The sequence below is a fragment of the Mustela nivalis genome (genome assembly GCF_964662115.1).
Source record: "Mustela nivalis genome assembly, chromosome: 5".
Classification (NCBI taxonomy): domain Eukaryota; kingdom Metazoa; phylum Chordata; class Mammalia; order Carnivora; family Mustelidae; genus Mustela; species Mustela nivalis.
This window is the reverse complement of record NC_139024.1, coordinates 54,163,440-54,189,685: the sequence shown is the minus strand read 5'-3', so window position 1 is coordinate 54,189,685 and position 26,246 is coordinate 54,163,440. Positions and strand designations below refer to the sequence as shown.

Below are 26,246 nucleotides of genomic sequence, written 5' to 3'. Positions count from 1 at the left end.
CTCAATTTAAAAATTGACAGATCATCCCCACCCATCAGGATGGATTTTCCTGGAAAACATCACTGGCTATCACAATCTGACTCACCATTTCTCTCTGAAATGGCACTGTCCAATAGAACTTTCTCGGATGATAGAAATGTACTATGTCTGCAATTGCCAGTACAGTACCCACTAGACACATGTAATTACTGAGTGCTTGAAATGTGGGTAGTGTGACTGAGAAATGAAATTGCTACTTTTATTTATTTAATTTTAATTAATTTACATGTAAAACTCTTGAGCCACATATGTCTATGTGGCTACCATATTGCACAGGTCAGCAGGAGAGTGTATGATTGTTGACTGTGGCCATTCTTTTTAGGGTTCTAGATATCTGTCTCAGAAGTGATTAGTTCTAAAATTCTTTCCCTTTCCTTGAAGCCTACCATGCTACACAGCCAAGATGAGTAGTGAAATGGATAACACTTAAGCTATTTGATATTAACATCCTAGTGTGAAAGAAAGCTTTGGGAGAAGGTATAATGGAAGGAAGCAGGAGTAGGATATGAGAACCCTGTGTGCTACTGGGAGTCATGGGGAGTGGGGAGAGGGTGGTGTTGAGGGAGAACAGAATGGAGAGATTGAGGTATCAAAGATGAACTTCCCCCCACTTTTCAGTCATGTAAAGCTAACATAACCAAGATACCAAATGTATTAATATCATTTTATTTCCTGATCATTCTTCTCTTTTTTCCTTTTAAAATAATTGTCAGCTGGAGTCAAAGGTTTAGCTTCAGACTAAGCAGTCTTCCCAATAGTTTCTCATTGATCTGGTAAACCTGGGAACTACAGCTTTACTGGCCTCAAGCCCCAGGCTCTAGTGTTCAAATCTTGGGACCAACTCTACCTAATCAGATTCAGGACAAAAGCTGGTGCTTCCTCAGATTCCAGTGAGTCCCCAGGGGTCCATGACTACATTTAAGTTGACCTTTGAGGAACCCTGTAATGGCACTCACTGGTGTAGCACACACACAGATGACTGTCTGCCCATACACCCTCTCCAACACCCTTTGCCTCCTTACCCTTGGAGCCTTCCAGCCCATGTGGTTTACAGCTTCTTCTGGGAGATCACGAGTTCACAGACAATGACCCCATCTGGAATTCATGGAATGGAACAGCAAATTGATCACCTAAGCCAATCATGGAATTCTGTTTGTCTCTCATGGAATTGATTGTGGGAGACTACACGGCCTATAGCTGGAAAAACTTGCCTACCAACAAAAAGAGATGCATAGAAGGTGATCTTCCTTCCTCCACTGGCATTGTTGGGTCTGCAACTGAGGCCAGAATCTGGAGCAGTATCATTCATTCACCTGTGATGTACCAAGTTGACCTGCTGGCTGGTGGAGGGGCTGGGTGGCCAGAGCCCTTGATAGTGCAGAAGAACAGGCAAGTTAACCCTGAAATGAGTTGCTCTTTCTCTTTGTGACATAATCAACCTCCTAATAGGTTAAGACATTTGGAATTGGGTCTTCTGTGATTAGTGGCCAAAAGCATCATCGCTGATGCAATGATGACACAGTGTGGAGTTCTTATTGCCTCTGATTTGACTTAAAACTTCTTTCCACCAGAATATGAGCAGGCTGAAGCCTTAGCTGTTTCTTCTTTTGTGGATTGAAAAACTGATCTTTCCTGACATTTTATTCTTTTACTTCTGGGATGCCTCTCCGTATAAAATCCCTACTAAACTTGATTTATTTCTTCCTCTTTGACATGGGAATAAAGAACCAGGAAACCATTCTCTTTCACTAATCAGTGATTCGCCATAGCTGATAATAAAAAATAAATTCTAAATAGCAATTGGTAAATAATAACAATAAGACATGGCCATTTGCAACAATGCTTTTAATTACAAATATAAAATATAGTTTTATTTGTGTCATTAGGAGTGAGTCCTTTTTCTGCTAAGCATGGAATGTTGAACACTTACTTAATGGGCATAATTCTATTTCCATCGTGGAGAAGGGACAAATAATAGCAGCCTTAGCCCCAAAGCAAAAACCCTTTGGGGAGTCTGTCTCCACTAATGCATACATTGATATACATGCATGTTTCCCATTAATACTAATAGAACCTAATGCGACTGTATAAATCACCTGAATTTTGATGCAATGTGAATGTGATGTTGGATGATTCAAGATGAACTCACAAAATACATTTGTCTGGGAGCTATTTCTTAATATGCCTTTATCGTGTAGCTGGATTCCTCCCCTGTGACTGAAATATTAATCAAAGGCTGTTTTCCACTGGCTCCCATCCTGGGCCCCCGCCCTGTCCTCCTCATGCAAAGAGATGAAGTAGGCTCGTCTGTGTCACTGTGTCCCTCTACCCAGGTATCCTTTAAGATTCTACTGGAAGAAAGAAAAAGGGAATGGATGGAAAAGAGAAATTAAGACGGATTTTCCTTTTTGTGGGAAGTAGTGAGCAGGGCTGGGCTGCATTAAGTATATACATGTTCTTGAATCCTGGCCAAGGATGAGGAATTGACACATCTTTATTCCCCACTCTGTCCTCACCCATTGTCAGCCATATCGAGCATCGTACCCCCAGGCCTCCAGAACAGCATGTTTTACCTCCCCTGTCACTGTGCTCTCTGGGAGAAATGCATCATATGTGCCTTCCACTCAGAGCCGTGAGAACCCATTCCAGCCAGCTGGCCTGGCTCTTCTGCTCTCTCTCAGATCTCTCTCCTCTCCTACCTGGATTCTCAGCAGAGCAATGGCTCACAGAGACTTGTGCCTCCCCCATCACAGGCAAAAAAGAACAAGCGTACCCTTAAGAATCAGACAGAAAGAAAAACGTGGATTCTAAGCAAAAACGTACATAGTCTGCATTTACTGCTAGACCCCATAATCTTGGGATTACAAAAAATAAGCGCTGGAAAGGATTTCTGGCAATATAACAAAATCAGTTTCCATCTAGCAGCTGCTGCTTTGCGTAGCTGGCAGAGCCCTGGGTGTTTCCATGCGTGTTTCACGGGGCCTGAAAACACCGACACTGCCCCCCTCTTATAGGTAAAAATACTGAGGACTTTTTGAAGATGCTGCAAACCAGCATCTGTGATTTCTGTTAATAAGTTTGAAATCATTTTGTTACTTCTCTATTCCAAGAGAGTGGTGGACTAATTAAATATAGAGCTGCTGAAATAGGTTTTTAAAATTTACAGTGCCTTCTAATTCCCCAAACCTACATAAAGCCCTCAATGAATCTCGGGGTCTACTGAAACATTTCAGGATTCGAGTGGTCATTATAATCTGCCTGCACCCAAGGGAACACAAGGATTAAGCGAAGCTTTAATTAATACTAGTCGAGGGTTAGAGGGAAAGGGATGAAGTTGTAGCAGATCTTCAAATCTTACTCAAAATTGAGACATCTTGTTAAAAATGCAACATTTTTCACACTAGCTATCAGGAGGTATTATTCTGTCTATAAAATTAAAAGTTCCACTTTTAAAAGAAAACATGATCCCAGAATAAAAGAGTTTGTGCGGTGTAACTCTTTTATCTCCATTGGAAGCAAATATGGTTATTTGGACCATAAAGTACTGGCTTGGGTATCTTCACCCTGGTGGCATCTTGTCAAATTGTGAACACCAGACTTCGGAGGAACCAAAGGTGGGCCACCACCCACAAAAACAATTGAATTCATTCATCCATTCATTCAGTATTTGGTCCTGTGCCTGCAGCAGGAATAAATACAAAGAGCAGACATGTTCTTGCCCTTCCAAAGTTTCCTGAACTGGGAAGAGGAAACCAGTGAAAAGGCACTGAAAGAAGGGAATGGAAATCTATTGGGACATTTACTTAGGTTGTCTCGCATACTCCTAATTATAGCCCTCGTCGTGTAGGTAATATTATCCCCATTTTACAGCTTGGAGCACAGAGACTTTAAGTAACTGAGCCAAGGTCACACAGCATGTGAATGAAGTAGAAATCAAACTCCCATACGTCTGATCGTGCTCTTTGCACGGCACCATTGTTAAACTCGGTGACCCCCCCACAGCCATCCGGTATCATGTAGGTGGACTTCGACACCTGCCACCTGCCGCTGACTGACTCTGGAAGTAATGCCCTCAACTGCGATGGTGATGGTGGAGCCCGCATTCCTTCTCCGGAGACACTCTGGAATGGAGAAGAGAATCCAGGAGTGCCATCCCTAGGGGGATTTGCGATGGCATTCTCGAGCAGCCTGGAGGCAGCCCTCAGGCATACCTGAATGAAACCGAGGAATGTCCCCTCTCATCTCCAGGAGAAGAGTGTTCTTCTGACCAGTGAACAAACCAACGTCACTAGGAGTACTTGGAGAGCTCCTTGAGAATTTATTAGGCAGCAGACAGTCCTTGGAATGCTGGAGCTGTGGCAAGAGAGACTGCCTCGGGAACTGGGAGAGTTTAAGACAAAGCCCAGAGAAGTGAGGAATCTTCTTCACCCCCGTGCATTAAGAAGAGAAGGGAGCCATCGTGTTCATCAGGGCACAGTTCAAATGAATGTGAAGGTAAGAGATATATATATGCTGGGTAGCTTGTTTGGCCATGGGTCCCACACTGTTGTCAAAGGAGAATAAATAAGAGGACAAGCCAAGGTTGGTGACTCAACAATGACATGAAAATGAGGACCTTGGGAACTGGAGAAAGTAAGATTTAACTGACAGTTGTTGTGAGAAGACAGGTCTGTAATTGCTTATTCTTGATCCCAGAACCCAAGTGCTCTGAACACTGAAGTTTTTTGGTGACAAACTTGCCTCAACATGACGTAAGATGGTAATCTTGATTCATCCCTCTGACTGGGAATACTCATGGTTTTGCTGTAGGAACATCTACATATTTACCCTGGGTGACGGTGGTGGCATTAGGGAATATAGAGGATATATATATATTACATTTCTAAGAAAACCAGAGTCTGAATTCCAAAGCACACCTGTCCCCAAGGGATACAGATAGGCAGCTGTGTTGTGCACTTACGTCTCTATGATCTCACTTAATCCTCACAAAACTCCTGAGAGGCTGGTATTATTTACCCCCCATTTTATATAAAAAAAAAAAATAGAATAGGGAGGCATTTATTTGATTAATTCCAACAGATTAAGGATCGACCCCCCCCCAAAAAAAAATCTCAGCCATGTCCCTGTGCCCCAAGCCTGTTCCATGCGTCATGCCATGCTTCGGCAGGGACAGTGGCTTAGCCAACATGGCTCCAGGGGACTTAGACACTGCCAGCTCCTCCTGATAAATCCAGCCCCTGACCCCAATACCTCCCACAGTTGTCTTGGTTTTCATAACAAGGTTGCAATGGCTAGGCTAGAGCCTCCTTTTGGCACAAAGTTCTAGAAAGTGTTGCGTTAGAGTGAAACAGGATTCCTTTTAAAACTCTGATGTCTTGGGGTGCCTGGGTGGCTCAGTTGTTAAGACTTTGCCTCTGGTTCGGGTCATGATCCCAGCTTCTGGGGATCAAGCCCCACATCAGGCTCCCTGCTCAGTGGGGAGCCTGCTTCTCCCTCTCTGCCTTCCCTGTGCTTGTGTTCCCTTTCTTGCTATCTTTCTCTGTCATAAATAAATAAAATTCTTTAAAAAATAAAAGATAAAACTCTGATATCCCCCAGCCTCCTAGAGAGGACACTGTCCTCGAGGACAGTGGTCTTAAAGCTTAAAGGGAACTCAGAGTCCTTTGAGAATCCGATTAAAGCTATGAACCATACAAATGACTCCACAGAGTAAATTATTCATCCTGTTTCAAGGGAACCTATTTATGAACTCCAGGTTAAGAATCTCTGTTCTTAGCTTTCAGGGGATTAGCCAATTGTCCATAACAAAATTCATAGCGAAGTTCAACTTTAAAGAGTGAAGATCATTTTAACTAATATAATTCAATGAATCAGTCAAGATACAGTTGCCATTAAAGCCTAGAATTTTTTGGACAAAGAACGTGTGTGTGTGTGTGTGTGTGTCTGTCTGTCTGTCTGTCTGTGTGTGTGTGTGTGTGTGGTGGCATATTGGAAGGAAAGACTGGACAGGAGCTGAGCTTCTTCTGACTTCTCAAGAAATCTACCCATATAGGTATTATTAAATCTTTACATTTCTGTTGATCTCTCTGCTCTTACAAGCAAGGAAAGGGTCAGTCCTGAAATCTGGGACTGCATGAGAAGTTACTTTCGGCCCAGGATCTCGTAATGATCTTCTGTATGTCCATGCTGGGAGACTCCAGTTCTCCTAGGTAGATTCCTCATTATCATCGTCAATACTAACACTTGCAAACCACAGTCAAGGCCCAATTATCAAGATTCTCAAGCTGGCACTGTAACTGTATTGTTTACTTTCCCCCTCGCTCTTTTGATTTACTGGGGTTCTAAGCCATTATTTTCTAAAACTAAATGTTTCCCAGTCCTTTTATATCTCTGGTTTGATAGTTATGATGACCTACTCCCATGAGAATAAAACTGGAAAGGATGAATAAAAGTGTGTTCATCATGAGCCGGTACAGAAAACGACTCCTCCTCGGAAATTCAGAAACGTAATAATGGCAGATTTTGTTTTTTACATGATTACCTTTATGACAGCTCTGTCACTCCACACCAAGTGCCATATATTTGGGCGGCTCTTTCCCTGACGAGAGTATCCATGGCCCATGACACTGGGCTGAACTATATTCCTGGTTTGTGCGTGTGGTAGTTGATAGAAACTGATGGTGCGTGCGTTGCGATGTGAAGTCAAAAAAAAAAAAATAGGCATGTTCAGATGAGTACAACGCTCGTATGCCCCTCATTTCCCACATGTTAATAAATAATATTAAATGACAAATGCAGTGCAGCAAAACTGGCTACGTTCTTGGCCTCTGGAGTTAATCCAACCTGGATTGGGATCTTGAATCTATCACGTACCAGCCGAACGACTGTTGACAAGTTACTTCATCTCTCGATGCCTCATTCTCCATAAAATGGTATTAAAAATAGTATTTCCCCAAAGAGTTGTTTTAAGGATTAGTTGAGATGATGCATGTAAAGCCCTCAGCACAAGGTAATATTTTCTCTCAGGATGATAATCATGTCCCAGCTCTGTTCTCCGGTAAGGCCCCTCTCTGTTACTGTTTGGGCTTAAATACAGCTGAGTCTCTAGATGTGCCAAAGTGTGTATTTATTTGGTATTTCTCTCAGCTCTGGATAGCAGAGAATGAGTGCATGGAGAAGAGGGAAGGCAAATCTCATACTACCCTAGCATTTTGCATGCGAGGAAGATGGAAGCTTCCATGGCAAACGGCTTTTTTTTTGCAAACAGCATGTAGCCTCACAGAAACTCGGTGTTCTTCCACTGAACGGAGCTGAACGGGTGGGACAAAGAGAAAAACTGTCCCCTTTTCCACCTGCTTCCTCCCTGGCATCTTGTCCCCTTCAGCTGCGGTCCTGTGGTTGTCACAGGTGAATGGCTCAGATTTGTTCCAGACCAAAATATCCTAGGGAGGCAGGTGGGTCTGTCCAAGTCACCTCTGGTCCCCAGGAGCCCAGAGATGCCAGGTTCCTCTGAGATCAGCATGGGGATCACCTGTCACCCTGTCACCTTTCTCTGCGGAGTTGGACTGAAGACCGTGCCAGTACTGGGACAGGCTCTCGGTAACAAAGCCTGCTGGCCCGGCACTATTTTTCTATCAGCCTTGAGTAGCTTTCAGCCTAAAACCACCTGTCTCATTCCATCTGAAATCCAGCAAATATCTGGAAGAAAAAACCCCATTTGGAAATTGGTGGGCATGTAGAGATCCTAGTTTCTTAGAGATTAATGAAATTTCAAAATGTGCATCCTAACAAGGCAGACGTTCTAAAAGAGGAAAGGGTTATAAGACTTAGCATGTTTAAATAATGGTAAATGGGCTTTCCATCACTTGGTTCAGCAGAAGCTAAAGCTTATGATCTTGTGCTCCTGGAGAGGAGAGGGGCTGTCTTGAGGACAGGTCCAGAGACTTCGCCGGGCTGCCTTTCATCATGGCTCATTGCTGGGAAACTTGCAATAGATTAAAACATTTGAAAATGAGAGTCTCTGAAATAAACAGCCCTGTATGAGATGTCATAGAAAGCAACATTTTAATGACTATCCTATTACTGATGATAAAGTAGGGTGTCATTTCATTATATACCCAGGTGTAAAGTTCAAGTGTAAAATCAGAATCACTTTACAAAGAGAGCTTGCCTGGACTTTTCTGCAGTACTAAAATTGTGTTATGGTAAATAGTGTGCAGAACTAGCAGAAAATACCTAATTCAAAAAATAATAATAACCTTTTTTTGGCAGAGCTATCACTGCAAATACCTTCTAATAAGTAACTATGAATGGAAATTTTCCAGAATATGGATGACATGAAGGAATTTTGCAGTATTATTTTCCCACATCTACTTTTACCACTTTTTAGCTTGTTTCTTTTTCCTACTATTTTTACTTTCTGGAGAAAAGTGCCCAGATTTCTTGTTTACTTGGCCCTCCGGACTTCCTCATGTTTGTGCAAATAAGGTCTTTAATATTTATTCATTTTAGAATCTCTTTATTATTTTAAGACTTGGGGCCAGAGGAAAAGAAAATACAAAGTATATTGAATTACTTACAGTGGCCGCTAATATTGTTAGTGTAATACCACGAACAAAAACAGAAAACAATGGGCTGGAGTCAGGACATGTGGGCTTCAATCCATTCGTCTCCTGGAAGCCTGCTGGCATTTTGGGGACATTTATCTGAGGTGACCAATTGGCTCCACACAGCTCTGAAGGGTCCGGGGGCACTGCCCAGCAGGGTGTTAGAAAAAAGTGTGGGGCACCAGTTCTGGAGGCAGCCCCTCTCAGCAATGTATGTCCCCCGTGACCTCGTTTGATCTCTCTGATTTCCCTCACCTCTACCAAGAAGATCGTAATGGCGTCCCCCGGACCATGGTAAGAGAGTTACGTTAAGGACTTAAAAAAGTCTTGTGCTATAGAGTGCTTTACCCCTGGTGCCTAAAACAGGGTGTGCACTGGTTCCTATGTACCTCCCAGCCCCACTTAGCACCCAACAGCACCAAATAAAGAGACTCTGGAGCCAGACTGCCCTGCCACTTACTGGCTGTGCCATCTTGGACAAGTGACTTCATCTCTCTGTTCCTCAGCTTCCCCATCTGTAAGACACTGATAATACGCCTAGCCACCAACCTCACAGAAATACTGTAAGATTTTTTTTAAAATCAAGATAGAAATCATGCCCCTGTTGTGGCATGAACTGAGTGCTTACTCTGTGTCATCGACCCACCATGCTTTACATACCTTATCCCTTTCCCCTGCGTGGCAGCCTGTGAGGTGCTGTTCATTCGTAGCCCCGTTTTGCGGACAAGAGACAGAGCTTTGCTCATGTTCACAGAGTCAGCAGGCAAATGGAGGCAGGGTTCAAATACAGGTCCCCCCAATATAAAGCATGTGCTTCCCAGCCCTACAGTCTAAGCAGGACCTGTGTCCCCCTGGCCCCCGGAAATGGCATGTGCAGGTCTGAAAGGCTAAGATGCTTCCAAGACAGGTCCAGGCACTCACATCCCTGTGGAAAGCCGTCAAAGATCTTGAGCCCTGGGTGCTCAGGAAGCACCCCCCATTCAGGCTGACTCGCATACCAGCACCCTCATTTGCAAACCAGATTCTGGGTTGAGTGTAGCCTCCCTGTCAAGAGGGCACTGTATACTCTGCTTAAAAGTCAAGCACTTTTTAAAACATCTGCTTGAGATTGTGTGGCCCTGATTGAAATGAAAAACAAACTCAGCTGCCAAGCAACGGTGGAAAGAGGACAGGAGAAGAAAACTAGTGACAAACAGCTAGTTAGCACATCCCAACAGATGGTTATAATAAGAGCCCAATGAAAAAATAACCCAACAAGTAAAGTTACTGAGGTCTTGGCCAAAAGTTATTTTACATTCCAATATGTAAAATATAAAACTGTTTTTTTTTTTCTATCAAATGATACAGATCTGTAGACCTAGTTGTTGCTAATGGGAAATGATTTTAATTTGATGGGTCTGTCATGATTCTGCTGTCCCAACGCGTCTGACTGCAGCAGAAAGCTCCCAGGCCTTTGTCCTCAGCCCTCCATGGGGCAGGAGGAGGAACAGCTTCCTCTCTGCTCCCAGCACCCATGGCAGGACAGAAAACACTCATGCTAGCAGGACTTTGGAAGAAAAAGTTCTGGTCCAGACATTGTAGGTCACACAGCTAGTAAGAGGCAGTCAGGAATCAAACCCAGGCAGTTTGGAGGCCACATATCCCTGTCAGCTCTTTTGCTTCTTGGGGATGATCATTCAATCTTCTTGGACCATAACTTGGGTGCCTGTCTCAGGATGGACTTGTTTACCCTTTCCTAAAAGAACCCTACACATTTATAATCTCTAAAACCTGCCCTCCCAAAGTGAACTAACTTAGAGCTCACAGCTAACACGGCACTTCTGGGCTCAGCCAGACGGTGGATGCGGAAGCAGAGCTGGGGAAACGAGCTCACTTCAAGAAACTTTGATGGGGAGGCCAGGTTCATAGGAGCTGTGAGAAGTCAGGCTTGGCATCGGTTATAGGAACAGTGTGCAAAGCATACCCACACCTCCCTTGCCTTCTCAGAGAGAGAGAGAAGCCTTGCTTAAAGTCTTAGCTCAAGCTACCATACGAAAATACCATAGACAGGGTGGCTTCCACCCATAAAAACAATCGTTTATTTTTCACAGTTCTGGAGGCTGGGAAGTCCAATATCAAGACTCTGGCAGATCCCAACTGATAGTTAACTCCTTCTCCTTATATCCTCCTATAGCAGAGAGGGGAAGAGAGGCCTAGCTCTTTCCTCTTCTTAGAAAGACACCAGTGCCATCGTTGGGCCCCACGCTCCTGATCTCATTACGTCCCAAAGGCTCCACCTCCAAATACCATCACATTAGGACTTCAGCCTATGACTTTGGAGGGGACACCAACATCCAGTCCACAGCACTGGGAATAAAACAGTTGCCATATTTACTCTTGCAAAACCATCTTTGACCCCGTTTTTCCTTCTCCCTCAGCCCCTACATCTCACTGGTTGTCTCTTCTTCTTAGAAATTACACCAACTCCTTTCTCCCTGCTTTCAGTGCTTATCACTTCCAGTCCCGAACCTCGCAGTCCAGTTCTGCTGATCTCACTGTCCTTCTGCTTTCTGTACATAAATGTCTAATCATTTCCTCTTCTGCTTAAGAGTTTGAATCCCCCATTGCCTGTATGATCAAAGTTCTTTATCCCCAAATTCTTGTTCCCTCTAGGATCTGATCTTCACTCGGCTATATGAATTCTCTGCTCCAAACAAACTAGTCTTTCTCTATTCATTAATATGCCTCACGGTTCCCACCTGTTACCCCGTCAGTCAGCACTGCCCATAGATCCAAGTAAGATGGGTTTTTGCTCCAGCTTCACGCTCTAGGGGACATTGCTCGGACCTTATCTTTCTTCTGGGGATGGAAAATTGAGAGGAATGAGGGGATGCGTTCACCCTGAGCCCAAGTCCTTCTGCCTAATCCATGCTGTGGATACCAGAGATCCAAGCTTCCTTGTTTCAGTAGTGCAATGGCAGCTTCTGTGGCTGGACTACACGAGGATAAGGATTGGGGCTGAGAAGACTAAGCTTAGACTTATAGGTCAGAGTGTTTACACATGTGAAAATGAGGAACCTGGGATGGGCAGGGAGGGGACATGCCTCATACCAGGGGCCAGGGCCTGGCTCTCCCATCCCACTCCCAAATTCCAGAACCTGATGCTTATACAGATTATTTGTCAAGATAAAAGGACAGAGCATGTTTTATTTAACAGTTTGTTATCTTGATTTATAACTTTAAGATAGATAGAACACATTTTATTTAACATCTATTAGTTTGACTTGTGACTTTAAATATTAAGACATGAGGTACATAGACTCCATTTGTGTTTCTGTCCCAGGATCAAATATGTTAGAGACACACATTCCCTCTACTTCCATTTATACCAGTCAAGAGTCGACCACCTTTACAATGATAGGTCAGTTCTCACATTAACCATCAAGTCTTTGCTGACTGCCCCAGCTGCGATGTACTTTTCCCATTGCTTCATTCATGAAACAGTTTTAGTGACCTGTTAGGTGTCAGGCACACTATGGTGGGAACTAAAAATATAGATATGAAGAAACAGGCCCTTTCCCCAAAGAGCTTACTTGCTACAAAAAGAGGCACAGACATAAACACCTCCCACACACAATCTGTCAACACTTTATAGGGGCAATACATATGAATTATATTCCAAATAGGACTCTTTCTGCAACCTCCCTGCTAAAACTCCACTTCAGGACATTATGACTTTGATTCTAGACTATACCACTGCTCTTGGCCTGAGTGTGATCCTACCAGCTGCCATAAGGACCTTCTACCCTGCATAAAACCCTCCAGGAACTTTCCACTGCAATTAAAATAACATCCAGACCCCTACCTGGCCTCCATTAACCCCTCCAGCCCATCTCCTGTATCTCTCCCTCTCATCTTCAACTAGAGTGACTTCTCAAGCCTTCCCTGGCTTCTTTCCATCTCACACACCTCTTGTTCCAATGGAACTTTGGAAGTCCAAAGGGGCCTTTCAACCTGCTGTGCTGTGCCCTATACTGGGAACCCAGTTCCCCTAGATCTTCAGACAGCCTCTTTTTTGTCATCACTTATCTGTTCACTAATGGGAGGCTCTCCAAGTACCTTACTATCCATTATTCTATGTTAGTTTCCTAAATTTGTGTTTACTATCTGTTTCTCCTTCTAGAATTGGATTCCATAGTTTGCCCAGAACTATCTCCTTGGTACACAAAATGCTTCTGGCATATATTTGGCACTCTACATTTTTGTTGAATGAATAACCGATTGCAATAAAGTATGATACATTCTGGGTACTGTAGAAGTCACAGGAGGAACCTAATTTCATCTGAGGTTGGTTTTGACTACAGTTTGAGCTTGGAGAAGTAGGGCTAGTGGAAAATGTGAAGGCATGGACAGGGATGACAATCCATTCGGTCATGCTAATGAGTTTAAACTTTAATTTGAAATGCACAGGAGCTGTTGAAGTTGAAGGCTTTGAGCAGAAGCATATGATCAGACTTCCATCTTAGAAATATGTGGGGCAAGCAGGAGAAGGGGCTAGAGAAGGTAAAGCTACAGGCAGGGCTTTAACCCAAAGTAAAGCTTACTATATAGAAGAAGGAAGAAGGTTCCTATCAGGAAAACAAGTAGAGCTTTAGGCAGCAAATCTACACATGGTATTCCCCCTCCTCCAGGTGTAGTCAGGGTGAAAAAGAGGGTCAAGAGGACAATTGCATGGAGGAAAGAAGGAGATAGAAGTTGGCTCTGGTGACTGCGGGGTTTCCATTAGATACAACCTTTGTCAACCCGGATCCCTGGAGACAATCACACTCTCATGTCCAGAGGCAGGTCCTGTATATAATGAACTAACTTCCCTCCTGAGCATCTGGAATGGTCCTAGGTGTGGGGTCCTGGTGGAAGAATTGAGGGAACAGTCACTCGGTTCATTTCCTGTGTTCTGCAGGTCAGATGAGGACTCCTGTTGAGAGTTGATTAGATGGTGGTATCACTGAGGAATACAGAGATAGAAGCATATTTAGGAGAAAGATGGTGATTTCAGTTATAATCACACAGAGTTTGAGGTGAGGTGTGAGTAATGAGCTGTGAAAAAAAATGAAAGAGAAATCAACATAGAACAGTTAGCTGAAGCCAAGGGAATAAAGGTGGTTGCCCAGGAAAAGGGTAATCAAAGGAAAGAGCCAGGGCAGAGCCCTGGGAAGCCTCATTATTTAAAACTTACTTTAAAGCTGCAGGTTTAAAAAGTTGGCTGGATCAGAGGATGCCAGGAGGAAGAACTAGAAGGAGAAGACAGCAGCTTGCAGAGAAACAGTACACAATTGTGTGTGGTATTAACCAAAGGAGTTTCAAGAACAAAGAGATGGTCAGCAAAGGCAACCATAACAAAGGTGAAACAGGAAATGTAGATTTCCTGTGGATTTGGCAATATGGAAGTCACTTCATCTAATGGTGGGAAATCACCCCAGTGAGTCTTCTCATTTTGAAGCTAAGTGTATTTATTATTATTATTAATTAGTAATTATTACCATTTCTACTAGTAGTAGTAGTCGTCATAGTAGTTTCAACAGTTGGATGGGAAAAGCAGGCATGAATTACCCTAATCATGTTCAAAATAATCTTTCAAAGTCTCAGAAGGTATAGTTACAAGATAGATTATGATGGATCCTTCCCTCACCAGAGCTACAGCAGTCCATTCTATGAGCAAGCTTCTTAAAAGTGGCCAATAGATCCTGAATGCAATAAATGATTTCTGTGTAGTTCACCATTAAAACAGAATCCATCTTTTTTTTTTCCCAGTGATGTGAATTTAATTTATTCCCATTTATTAAAGCTACTTTCTGGGACTTGAAAATGCTTTCTAAATGTTCATTCCATTTTTACATTCACAATCCATTTCATTCAACACGCCTTACTGCAGATTGAATTGCTGGCTAAATTTGAAAGGGATCAATAAATAGCAGCAAAACTACAGGAGGTCATTTAATTTTTTTTTTTTTTTTATTAACAGACCCAATAAATCTGAGCCTATTTTCTTCAAATACATCAGCTGGAAATAAAAAATTGCTCTGGGGCAATTTATGAGGTTAAATCTAAAAATAAAATTTTACTTTCATTTGTGGCTATATTAACATGACAAAGCTTCAACAGAGCTTGCTTAGTGTGGAATTTATGGCCCCCATTTGCACAAATATCTTGTATATAACTGTAGAGGAGTAAGTGACTAGATTTGAAACAGTAGACAGTGAAACTAAAAACGCAGTTGGTAAGGAAGAAGTTCTCTGTGTTTAAAGGTTTCAGGCTAGATGTTCAAATTCTGATTTTTAGGCAAAAATTTCGCAGGACTCTTTCATTTTGAAAATCAGCTGCGTCTCCTAGAATTTACCAAGTCTACTTAAGGCAGGAGCAGGGAATTGTTAACCTCCAAGACTGGTTTTCCTTGAGTTCATCTAGACATGGGCTGATTTCGCTTTGGCTACAAGGAGCATCATCTTCTGTTTGGTGAGCTGCGGGGGCTGTGAACAGTGATTAATTGGCTAATTAGGATTTCAAAGGGCAGTGATAACAGAAGTGAACAGCCAAAAGCGATGGGAGAAGTTCAAGTCCATTAAAGCGCTTTGCAGTGATAGAACCTTCCCTTCCTGGGTCTTTCCAAGTCTGCCTTTTCCTCCACCTCCCCCTGTTCACCAGTCCCCTCTGCCCTCAGACTCCAAACCTGCCTCTTCCCCTCCCCCTCCTCCACAGGATCCCTTCAGGTTTTCTTTATCCACTTTTTCAGCCTCTTTTTCTTTTTTAAGATTTTATTTATTCATTTATTTGACAGAGAAAGCAAGTAAGCAGAGAGGCAGGCAGAGAGAGAGGAGGAAGCAGGCTCCCTGCTGAGCAGAGAACCTGATGTGGGGCTGGATCCCAGAACCCTGGGATCATGACCCGAACCAAAGGCAGAGGCTTTAACCCACTGAGCCACCCAGGTGCCCCTTCAGCTTCCTTTTTATAGGTTTCTTTACCACCCACAAAACCAAAATGAAAACAGGAGTCTTTTCCTTTAAAAATTTGTATCTTCCCTCTTTTTAAAAAAAAATTTTTTTTTAATTTAAATTCAATTAGCCAACATAGAATACATCATTAGTTTTTGGTGAAGTGTTCAATGATTCATGAGTTGTGTATTACCGCCCTTTTGGAATCCAAAAGCAAGTTGAGTTTTTTCTCTTTTCCCCCAACCTTTGATTGTTTTTATTTGACTGGGGCACCTAGATTTTGTCTTATCTGCTCTGCACCAGTGAGCAACCATATCACGTGGGTTCTCAGACTACCAGGACCCTAAGTAGCTTAGGAATAGTGAATTTGGCAGATAAATCAACAATTAGCATTTTTTCCCCAGAAACTACTTCACAAACTTTCCTTCATTCCCAAATTAAAAATCAAGAATCAAGCAAGTGAATCAAACTATTCTTTAATTAGGGAACATACCAGCACAGAGCCCACCTGGTGTGATTTGTCTCACTTCAGGTACTTGGACTGGAAAGGGAAAATGGAGATACATGCTCCAAAAGCCCTTATACTCAGTGCCCTCCAACTCACTTTGGCCTGCGGTGAGGCCAGATCTTGAACAAGTGACACTGTAAGAGCATCTTTTTTTTTTTTTTTTAAGTATAGTTGACACACATTATGCATTAATTTCAGGCACACAACATAGTGATTCCATAAGTTTCCACATTATGCTGTGCCCACCACAAGGGCAGCAAACTTCTGTCACCCTACAACACATCCCACTGACTATATTCACTATGCTGTACCTTTCATCCCTATAACTTACTTATTCCATAACTAGAAGACTGTAGCAGCCGCACCCCTCTACCCATTGTGCTCTGCCCACCACCACCTTCCTCTTTGGCAACCATCAATCTGATCTCTGTGTTTATGGATCTGACTCTGCTTTTTGTTTGTTTATGCATTGGTTTTACTTTTTGGATTCTACATGTAAGGGAAATCATGCGGCATTTGTCTTTTCTCTGGCTGGCTTATTTCTCCCAGTGTAATATCCTCTAGGTCCATTCGTATTGTTGCAATGGTAACAGCTTTTTTTTTTTTTTTTTTTTTAATAATTGAGAGTGGGGGAGTAGGAAGGGGCAGAGGGAGAGAGAAAATCTCAAGCATACTCCACACTGAGCAGGAAGCCCAATACCAGGCTTGATCTCATGATGCTGAGATCATGACCTGAGCTGAAATCAAGAGTCAGACACTGAATTAACTGCTTCACCCGGGTGCCGCAAGCTCTCATTCTTTTTTATATACTACTTCTTTATCCATTCATCTATTGATGGACACCTACGTTGACTATTATAAATAATGCTGCAATAAACATAGGGACAAACATATATGTTTTCAAAATAATGCTTTTTTTCCTTTCGTTTGTGTAAATACTATGTAGCGGACTTATTGGATTGTACGGTATTTCTATTTTTATTTTTTTAAGGAACCACCATACTATTTTCCACAGCTGCACCAATTTACATTTCCACCAAACAGTGTGTGAGGGTCCCATTCTCTTCACATCACCCTCGCCAACACTATTGTTCCTTGTGTTTTTTTTATTTTAGTCATTCCAACAGGTATGAGGTGATATCTCATTGCCGTTTTGATTTACGTTTTTCTGCTGATGAGTAATGTTGAGCATCTTTTCATGTGTCTCTGTTAGGTATATGTATGTCTTCGTTGGAAAAATGTCTATCCAGCTCCTCTTGATATTTGGAGTTTTTTGGTTTTGAGTTATACGAGTTCTTTGTGTATTGGGGGCATTAACCCTTTACCACATATGTCATTTGCAAATATCTTCTCCAAATATTGATTGCCTTTCATGCTATTGATGGTTTCCTTTGCAAAAGCTTACTTCTTAAAAGATTCACAACTGGTTTACCAAGTTAATACCCAGGGCATTATAACTATGACTATATATACATGTTAATACACTTTTTTCCACATAGGAAATATTGAATAAATATGTAAAATCATTTTGCTTCCGTTACCTTATAAATTTGGTTATTGCAGGAAAGGGGTTTACATTTCAAATTTTCACTCCCTACTTACCCTTCAATGACATTCACTCTCTCTCTCTCCAAATCTGTTTACTAAACGACTCATGGGAATTGAAGCTTCTCTTATGATTAGATCACCAGTCTGGGGGCTTCTATTTCCAACTTTGGCTCAGTTACACTTACCTGACCCGTTGTTCCTCCTTTCCTTATCTCTATAATGAGAATAATAATACTCTGCAGGGGAAATGATTCTCAGATGAAAGCTAACTGAGTGTTGCTAAATCTTTTCATCATCATCCTTAAATAGTGCAAGTTTTCTGGGCTTAGCCAAGGTGAGAAGGGAATCATCCTGAGAATTCCCTAAGAAGACCCAAGAACTAAAAATGTTTTTAGAGAGGCAGCTGCAGCAGAGTGATTAAAAGTAAAGACCAAGAGAACGAGACAGACTGGATATGAATGCCAGTTTTGCAACTGACTAAATGGGGGCATAACAGTGACCCCCTTGGGACTGTAATTAGGATTACACAAATTAATATTTATAAAGCTCTAAGAACAGTGCTTTCAATGTCAAAGTGCTGTACTAATAAAAATTTAGCATTTCTGATTATGCTGGAGTAGGGCCCCTCTTTGTCTGAAGAGATGCAGTTCTGCTCACAGTCGCTCAAGAGCAAAAACTGAGTTCAAACAAAGGGGCTTCACCTCATGAGAGGCAGAAGTGGCCGATGGAGACCAGAAGAATCCATTACTGGTCTTTAAACTATTTTAAACTATTTACTGGTCTTTAAACTATTACTGGTCTTTAAAGTATTTTGCGTCTCTACCTCCTAAAAAATAATGTTTGCTCATGTAACTCACACAGTTTAAATTTGATATCTGAAATTGTATTATAACTTAAAGTAAATTTATTTTTATTATTAGGAAGTAGAAAATATGAAATGAGAGAAGATGAGGATTGACTGTAATTACAAAATATATCTCCTGATTTGATTTGAAAAATAGATTTTACCTGCCTTATTAAATAAACCGTGACAAATCTGAAAGGAATTATATAAAATGTTGACGTGTCGGTTTATCAAATATATCACTAAAATTTTTGGTAGACCCACAAATACATTCCAGTTGCATTTAAAAAGATCACCTTCCATAACCTATACCACTTTGGCTGTTTTAAATTGAGAGCATCTAGGAGTGCCCTCGTGGCTCTGTAGATTAAGTGTCTGACTCTTGGTTTCAGTTCAGGTCATGATCTCAGTATCGTGGGATCAAGCCCCACATCAGGCTCTGCCCTCAGTGCAGAGTCCTTAAGATTCTCTCCTTCTGTCCATCCTCATCCTGCTCACACTCTCCCTTTCTTTCTAAAATAATAATAATAATAATAATAATAATGAATAAAAGATAAATTGAGAGCATCTCTTCCTCCAAGATTGAAAATATCACTTTACCAGCTCCTAGATTTTACAAAATTAGGTATTAGACAGGGAAAGGCAACAAGCCTGATGTGTTTAAGTTGCCTTAATAAGTCAGTAAAAAGAAGCTTCCTCAAACCATTATTTCTCTTTATTTCTTTGCTTAGCTTTCCAAAAAAGTTTACACCCATGAGCAATGTGCCATAGTAAGATTTGGGACAAGTGATGGGTATGTTTTTATTCTTTCTAAACTGATAGGAACAAATTTACTAAAATCTTTTCTAAAAACATGTGAACTAAGCTCTCTCAAGTAAACCATCCTCAGAAAAAATACAGATGGAAGTTGAAGATATGGAAACTAACTCCTTTTAAAAAGTTGAGCATGTGTAGACATGACTCATAATGGCTCCATAGCTTCTCTCTTCCTCCCAGGAAGATGGAGGGAAGTAAGGGACTCTCTTTATTCCCCAAGGGCTACTGAGATTTGCTGGTTAGAGGAAGCAAGCAGGAAGATATGGTATGGTTGCCTGTTACATGTTGGTATGATAGTTGAACACAGCAGAAGATGAGCAGAGCAAGAGGTACTGTTCTAGGTGGAGAGAAGACCTGTGATGGCTTTGAATGTGAAAGGCTATCGTCAGTGAAACTCCTTCTACCCCAACCCTTCCCCACTCTCCTCCTGCCTCACTGACAAGTTAAACTGTGTTCCAAGTTGCAATACAAGATTGTTGATAGAATTACAATGACAGAAGTAACTTTCAGAAGGTTATATATGCAGATTTTTCACAAATGCAATTCCTTATCATTTGTCGTTTAGTTAGAAAGGTTGAATTGCTTAATAAAAACCCAATGAGGTGGTTATTGCCTTCTGGTCTTTCCCCAAAAAATTACAGAACTTTATAAATATTCAGAAGCTTTGACTATATCAAAGTGGCCAGTAGAACATTGCAAATGAGAAATAGAAAATATTTGCAAGACAATTGGCATTTCATTTTTATAGAAAGCTGTGTTCTGGCAGTAATCGTTTAGCATTTTTGCTTTCGTTTTATTTAAAAGTAGACCCAATGGAGAAACTGTAGTTTAGAAGAAAAGGCAGTATGAAAAGGAACCCAGTACCCCGACCACCCTCATCTCCATACATAATGTATGCTTGTGGGAGAGCTCTCTGGGAGAACAAACAGGCAATTGATGGCAATGACTATTCTCTGTTTGTTCCAGTGATAAAAGGAAAGACCCAGCTCAACATCAGATTTTTTTTTTTTTAATTAAGGAACGTAAAGAAAAATTGGCTTATTTGATGTCTTACTGCATCTTAGGCAGTTAACAGATTTGTAAGCATCTATTTTATTTTAGTTTAATCCCAGGAAATATTGAATCGATTTTTTTTTAATTGTAGTAAATTCAGACATATCTCTCCAACTCTAAAATTTTCTAATTCTACTGTTGCTTTTGCCTGAGGTAAAAATAAATGTGACAATCATAAATGGAGTTAGAGAGGTAATTTATGCCTACATATACATTTAATCAATCAGTCAGAATGCTCATTATATATGTGCATTTATATCTACTTTTATCTGTTAAAATGCTTTAGGCTTCTGGTAAGAGAAAAAGCGTATCTCACAGAGCAAAAAGACTCAAAATGGGATGCCTCCAGGGTTTGGACAATTCCACGGCTCTATTGTGCCATCAAAAATATAGTCTCTTTCTTTCTTCTGTGCTTTCTTGGGCATGTTGGCTGTATACCCATGCTGTCTTTTTTAGGGTTGCAAGATGATTGTCGTATGTATAGGTGTCTCATGAAGGACTTCATCTGATTTCCAGTTGTAGAGAAGACCACCTCTTCTTCCCACATTTTTGTTCTGGATGAGCCAGGAAACCTTCCTCACCAGTCTCCTGTCAGACCTCAAGTCCCATTAGCAAGGCTTGGGTCATATGCCTCCCCCGAAAACAATCACCGTCAAAGAGAGTAAGATTACTCTGATTGGCTTACAGAGTTCAGATTAACTTTCAAATTCCTTGGGTGGAATGTAAACCCAGCAAAATTTTGGATTAGTGAGCAGGGAAGTTTGGGGGTGGGTGTGGTCTGAGGTGGCAGCTGGCTGTTGCGGAGGCAATGGTACTGAACACATCTTGCCCTATGTATAAATCAAGGAAGTCTGAATTACTAGTTTGGGAATGTTTATGGTAGTCCTAGGGATTCTAGCCTTTAAAATGAAAACCCTGGAATTCAGACACCAATTCATTTTATTTTCTTAGTAACTGTCAGGAAGGATTTTACATACAAAGTTGTTTTCCGTCTCTCTCCTCCACTGGAATGTAAATTCCTTGAGAGCGGAGACAGTATCTGTCTGTCTTGTTCACAATTGTACCTCCACCATTGAGAGCAGGGTAATCGAGCCATTTGGTAGGCACTTGGAAAGTATGTGTTGAATAAATGATGAACATTACAAGGTGGATATTGTAATCCCTCTCCAGTCACAATGTGGGAATCATGATTTAGAAATTATATGGCTTAATATTACAAATCAAAAATGTAAAGCCCTCCATCTTTTTATATACATGTGGCTGGGTTCCCTCCCCTGAAATGGGAGACTAGCATGGCAGTTATTGTCCACCCTCTCATCAACGTGGGTCTGTGACATGGTGCATAGATAAAAGATTTGATTGGGCTAGGCTCCATGAGAACCTTAGGGATGGGAGAATACAACTCAAACAACACACCCATAAGCATGAGAGCAACATAAAAAGGCAGAGTAGGAGGACCAAGACCAACAGAACCAAAACACAAGGTACGACTGCAGGAAACATGGCATTTGAATCTTGTATGGACTGCTTTGAAAACTCTGTGATACATCCCTAAACTTTAAGCATATAGATTGTGATGCTCCTGCAAATTATGTCATGAATCACTGGAGAAGACTGGGGAAAGGTACCTACTCTAGCAAAGTTTTTGATATGAACTCTTTCAACGTATTGAAATTCTAGCCACTGGATTAACTCATACGTTAGTTAGTTAGATAGTTAGAGCCATCAACCAAATCAGTCTTCAAGCGAGTGTTTGGTGTTCCACCAGTCCGTGATTTTTGGTTCTCTCCTAGTCAGTGTTATTATCAGCATCTTGGAGAAAGACTTCTACATCTTTAATAGTCAGCTTAGAAGTCTTTAGTAATAAGTGTGCTTATTCAGATTTATTTGTGATAAGAAGCAGATGAAAAGAGAAGAGATGCTGGAGAAAAGATCTAAGGACATCTTAACTGGCTGGAATGACTGATGGTATCTACGAAGATAAAATCTAACAAACAAATGCAAAGCTCTTAACTTTGATTAAAAAAAGAAGAAGAACTATTGCCAAAGCACAAGACAGAATTGCCCTGGCTTAGCAACAATCTACAAAATAGACCTGAGGAGGATTGGTTGGTTAGATGAGAAATGTCCTCCCTAAATCTAATGCAAGATACATTGATTTAACCTAAAATGTATCCATTCAACAAACCATTTTTTAATAAAGCACTCTGCACAAAGGGCTAGCAAGAAAATTGAGGTATAACAGTTAATAAAAATAATCCCTATAATCCCTATCCTTAGGGACATCCAGTTTATGATAGAGACGAACAAATTCAAACTACAATGTAGGGCTATAAATGCAAAAATGTAAAATAAAGCCTAGGCCTCAAAAATCACAAATAATCCCTGTGAACAAAGACTGGTCAGATCACAGTAGAGTTTTGTAATCAGAGAGGGAGATGAACCATGAGAGACTGTGGGCTCTGAGAAACAAACTGAGGGTTTTGGAGGGGAGGGGAGGTGGGGGATGGGTGAGCCTAGTGGTGGGCACGTATTGCAGGGAGCATTGGGTGTGGTGCATAAACAATGAATCTTGGAACACTGAAAAAATAAAATTTTTAAAAAATAGCTATAAAAGAAAAAGATCGTAGTAGAGTTTTATACTAAATTTTCATCACACTTTTTATTTAACAACTTCATTGGGATATAATTAATATACATATAGTTCACCAATTTAAAGTGAATACTTCGGGGCACCTGGGTGGCTCAGTCAGTTAAATGTCTGTCTCTTGAATTCAGCTCGGGTCGTGATCTCAGGATCCTGAGATCAGGTCCCATGTTTGGTTCCATACTGAGCATGGAGCCTTCTTAATATTTTCTCTTTCTCCCTCTCCCTCTGCCCCTCCTCACCCTCCTGTATGTGCATTCTCTCTCTCTCTCTCTAAAATAAAAGTAAAATAAAGTGTATACTCCAGCTGTTTTTAATATATTCACAAAGTCATGCAACCAACACCACCACCTAATATTAGGACATTTTATCTCCCATAACGGAGGCCCTGTAACTGTTAACAGTAATTGTCTATTCCCTCCAAACACCAACACCACCACCACAGCCCTATGCAAACTCTCATCTCCATTGCATCTTTATAGATTTGCCTGCCCTGGGTATTTCATATGAATGGAATTATACAACATGGGTTTCTTTGTGATTAGATTCTTTGACTTATCACAATGCTTGGGGATTGATCCACTTTGTACCACAGAACAGTATTTCACTTTTTTTTTTTTTAATTATTGAGTAATATCCCATGGTGTGGACATACCATATGCCATTTATCCATTTATCAGTTGATGGACATTTAGGTTGTTTTTGCCTTTTGGCTATTATGAATAATGGTCCATTTTTTAGTTTTTGTGCTAACCTATGTTTCATTTCTTTTGGGGATATACCTAGAGGTAGAATTGTTATGTCATAGGACAGCTCTACATTTAACATGTTAAGGAACCATCACAGAGTTTTTCCAAAGTTGCTGTGCCATTTTACATTCCCACCAGCAATGTATGAGTTTTCTCCAGAAGCTTTTCAACCCTTGTTATTGCCATCTTTTTGATGTTAGCACTTCTAGTGGGTGTGAAGGGGTATCTCATTCTAGCTTTGATTTGCATTTCCTTAATGATTTCTTGTGCATCTTTTCGTATAGTTATTGTCCATTTGTATGTCTTACCAAGAAAAATATCTACCTGGATCTTTTGCCTGTTTTTAATAGAGTTATATTTTTATTATTAAGTTTTAAGAGTTTTCTATACATTTGGAGTACAAGTCTCATATCAGCTTTTCTCCAAGTCTGTGGGTTATCTTTTCACTTTCTTGTTGATACAATTTACAACACAGAGTTTTTAATTTTGTAAAATCTAACCATTATTGCTGTTTGTGCTTTGGTGTCCTAAGAAACCATTGCCTAATCCAAGATCATAAAACTTACTTCTGTTTTCTTCTAGAAGTTTGATTCAACTCTTAGATTCAAGTGGATCAAGTATATGATCCCTATTGAATTAACTTCTTTATATGCTCTGAGGAAGGGGTCCAATTTCTGTTACATGTGGATATCCACTTATCCTAGTATCATTAGTGGAATCATTATTCTTTCCTCATTTAATTATCTTGACACCCTTGTCAAAAATCAATTGACTGCACGTTAGGATTTATTTCTGTACTCTCAGTTCTATTCTATATGTCTACCCTCATGCCAGTACCACACTGTCTGGATTATTGTATCTTTGTACCAAGTTTGAAATGGAGAAGGATGACTCCTCCAACTTTATTCCTTTTCAAGATTATTTTGCCCATCCTCAGCCCATTTCATTTCCATGATCAGCTTAGGACAGCATATTTTTAGAAGAATATTGATAAAGAGGAGCAAACCAGAGGACATGAGAAAATTTTCAAAAATTTGTGCTGTTTAATATGCAAGGTGAAAGATAAAAGTGGAGCATGAGAGATGATTTCATGAACTCAAAAGGTTGTTGTAATGGAAAATGATTCCAGCAAATTCTCTGTACACCAGATGGTGAAAATTATTGAAAGGGGAACCTCAGTTCAAGGATGAACTTTATAACCACTAAACTTAGTCATAAGTAAATCAGATTTTCTCATACTCTGATCTACCTATCCCTAAAAAGTCGAGCCAAAACCATATGATCTATTAATCAGTAATGTTGTAGAAGAAATTTCAGCATTGAATAGAGGATATTATGACTCTATGCTATGTGGATGTGAATAGCAGTGAGAATGTAGACATTGTCACTGGGCACTATCTCAATTAATCCCCCCAAGCCATATGAGATGGGTACTGTTATTATTTCTTTTATTAGATAAAGATAGAGGCTTATCTAGGTATAGCAACTTGCCCAATGCCACACAGTTAAAAAGAGACTGAGTGTACCCTCAAACCCAGTTCTGTTTCACACCCAAAGCCCATGAGTAATAGATCATGTAAAAGGAGAACAGGAGCTGTTTCATTTGCAAGTCTGGTCATTGTGGAGGAGCATGTTGTCGAGGCTGAGTTTGAGGTTCCAAGTTTTAATAACTGCAGAGAGATATGCTCCCATATTTTCACAGAAATATGGAAGTCCACTGGTGCTAGTGGCTATAAACAGCAAGCTCACCCATTCAACAGCTGGTAAGCATCCATGTTAAGATGTGGGCTCAAGGTTACTTGCTCAAGACACTGTGGTTTGATCCCTTTTTGAGGTGAGTCAGAGGTAGCTGACTCCAAGGCTTTGAGCCTGGATTACCAGAGAACAGAACTGAAATTAGCAGAGAAGAAACCTGAGAAGAGACACTAATTTGAGATTTTTTGCTTGATGTGTCAGATATGTTAAACAGGAGCATATGAAAAGTACTTTTCAAAAAGTATACGCACATCCAACTGTGCAGAAGATGATTAAAATGTGGGAATTGAGCTTTAGATCACTAGATAGGATTGGCCTTCAAGAGATGGCTGGAGAAAAGAAAATACTAAATCTCTAGTCCAAACACTATAAGGAAGAAAAATCAGAGGACTTGGCATTTAGCTTTGTGTCCTTCAGCCCTCCATTGTGTCACCCAGAATTTGCAGCTCATATGCCTAAAATTTCCTCAGATCAATACCCCTTGGAAAGAATTTAGCTTACGTCTTCTTATGTGGGACTCTGCACCTGGCACCAAGCTAAGAGCTCTCATGGAGAGAATATTATTGGTGTTTATAACAAAGTCTGTTGCAGATGATACTCTCTTCAGATGAGGAAACTGAGACTCCAGGAAGTTAAATAAGCTGCAAGTAAGAGCACAGCAAAGATGGAAACTTGGTCCATCTGACACCAAGCCCACGCTGCCTGAGACGCTC

General features: G+C 40.9%; 1 protein-coding gene across 6 annotated transcripts in view; it reads left to right on the top strand.

Moving 5' to 3' along the window:
- Positions 1-26,246, top strand: part of LOC309864645 (sterile alpha motif domain-containing protein 5) — a 909,922-nt gene that overhangs the window by 640,901 nt on the left and 242,775 nt on the right. The window contains exon 1 of one of the 6 annotated variants that reach the window (XM_082730324.1): positions 4,394-4,533. The exons of the other annotated variants lie outside the window; for them this stretch is intronic. Coding sequence (XP_082586450.1) covers positions 4,522-4,533 — 12 coding nt within the window. The 5' untranslated portion in view covers positions 4,394-4,521. Of the gene's footprint in view, positions 1-4,393; positions 4,534-26,246 lie in introns of those variants that run through there. 6 annotated transcript variants of the gene reach the window in all.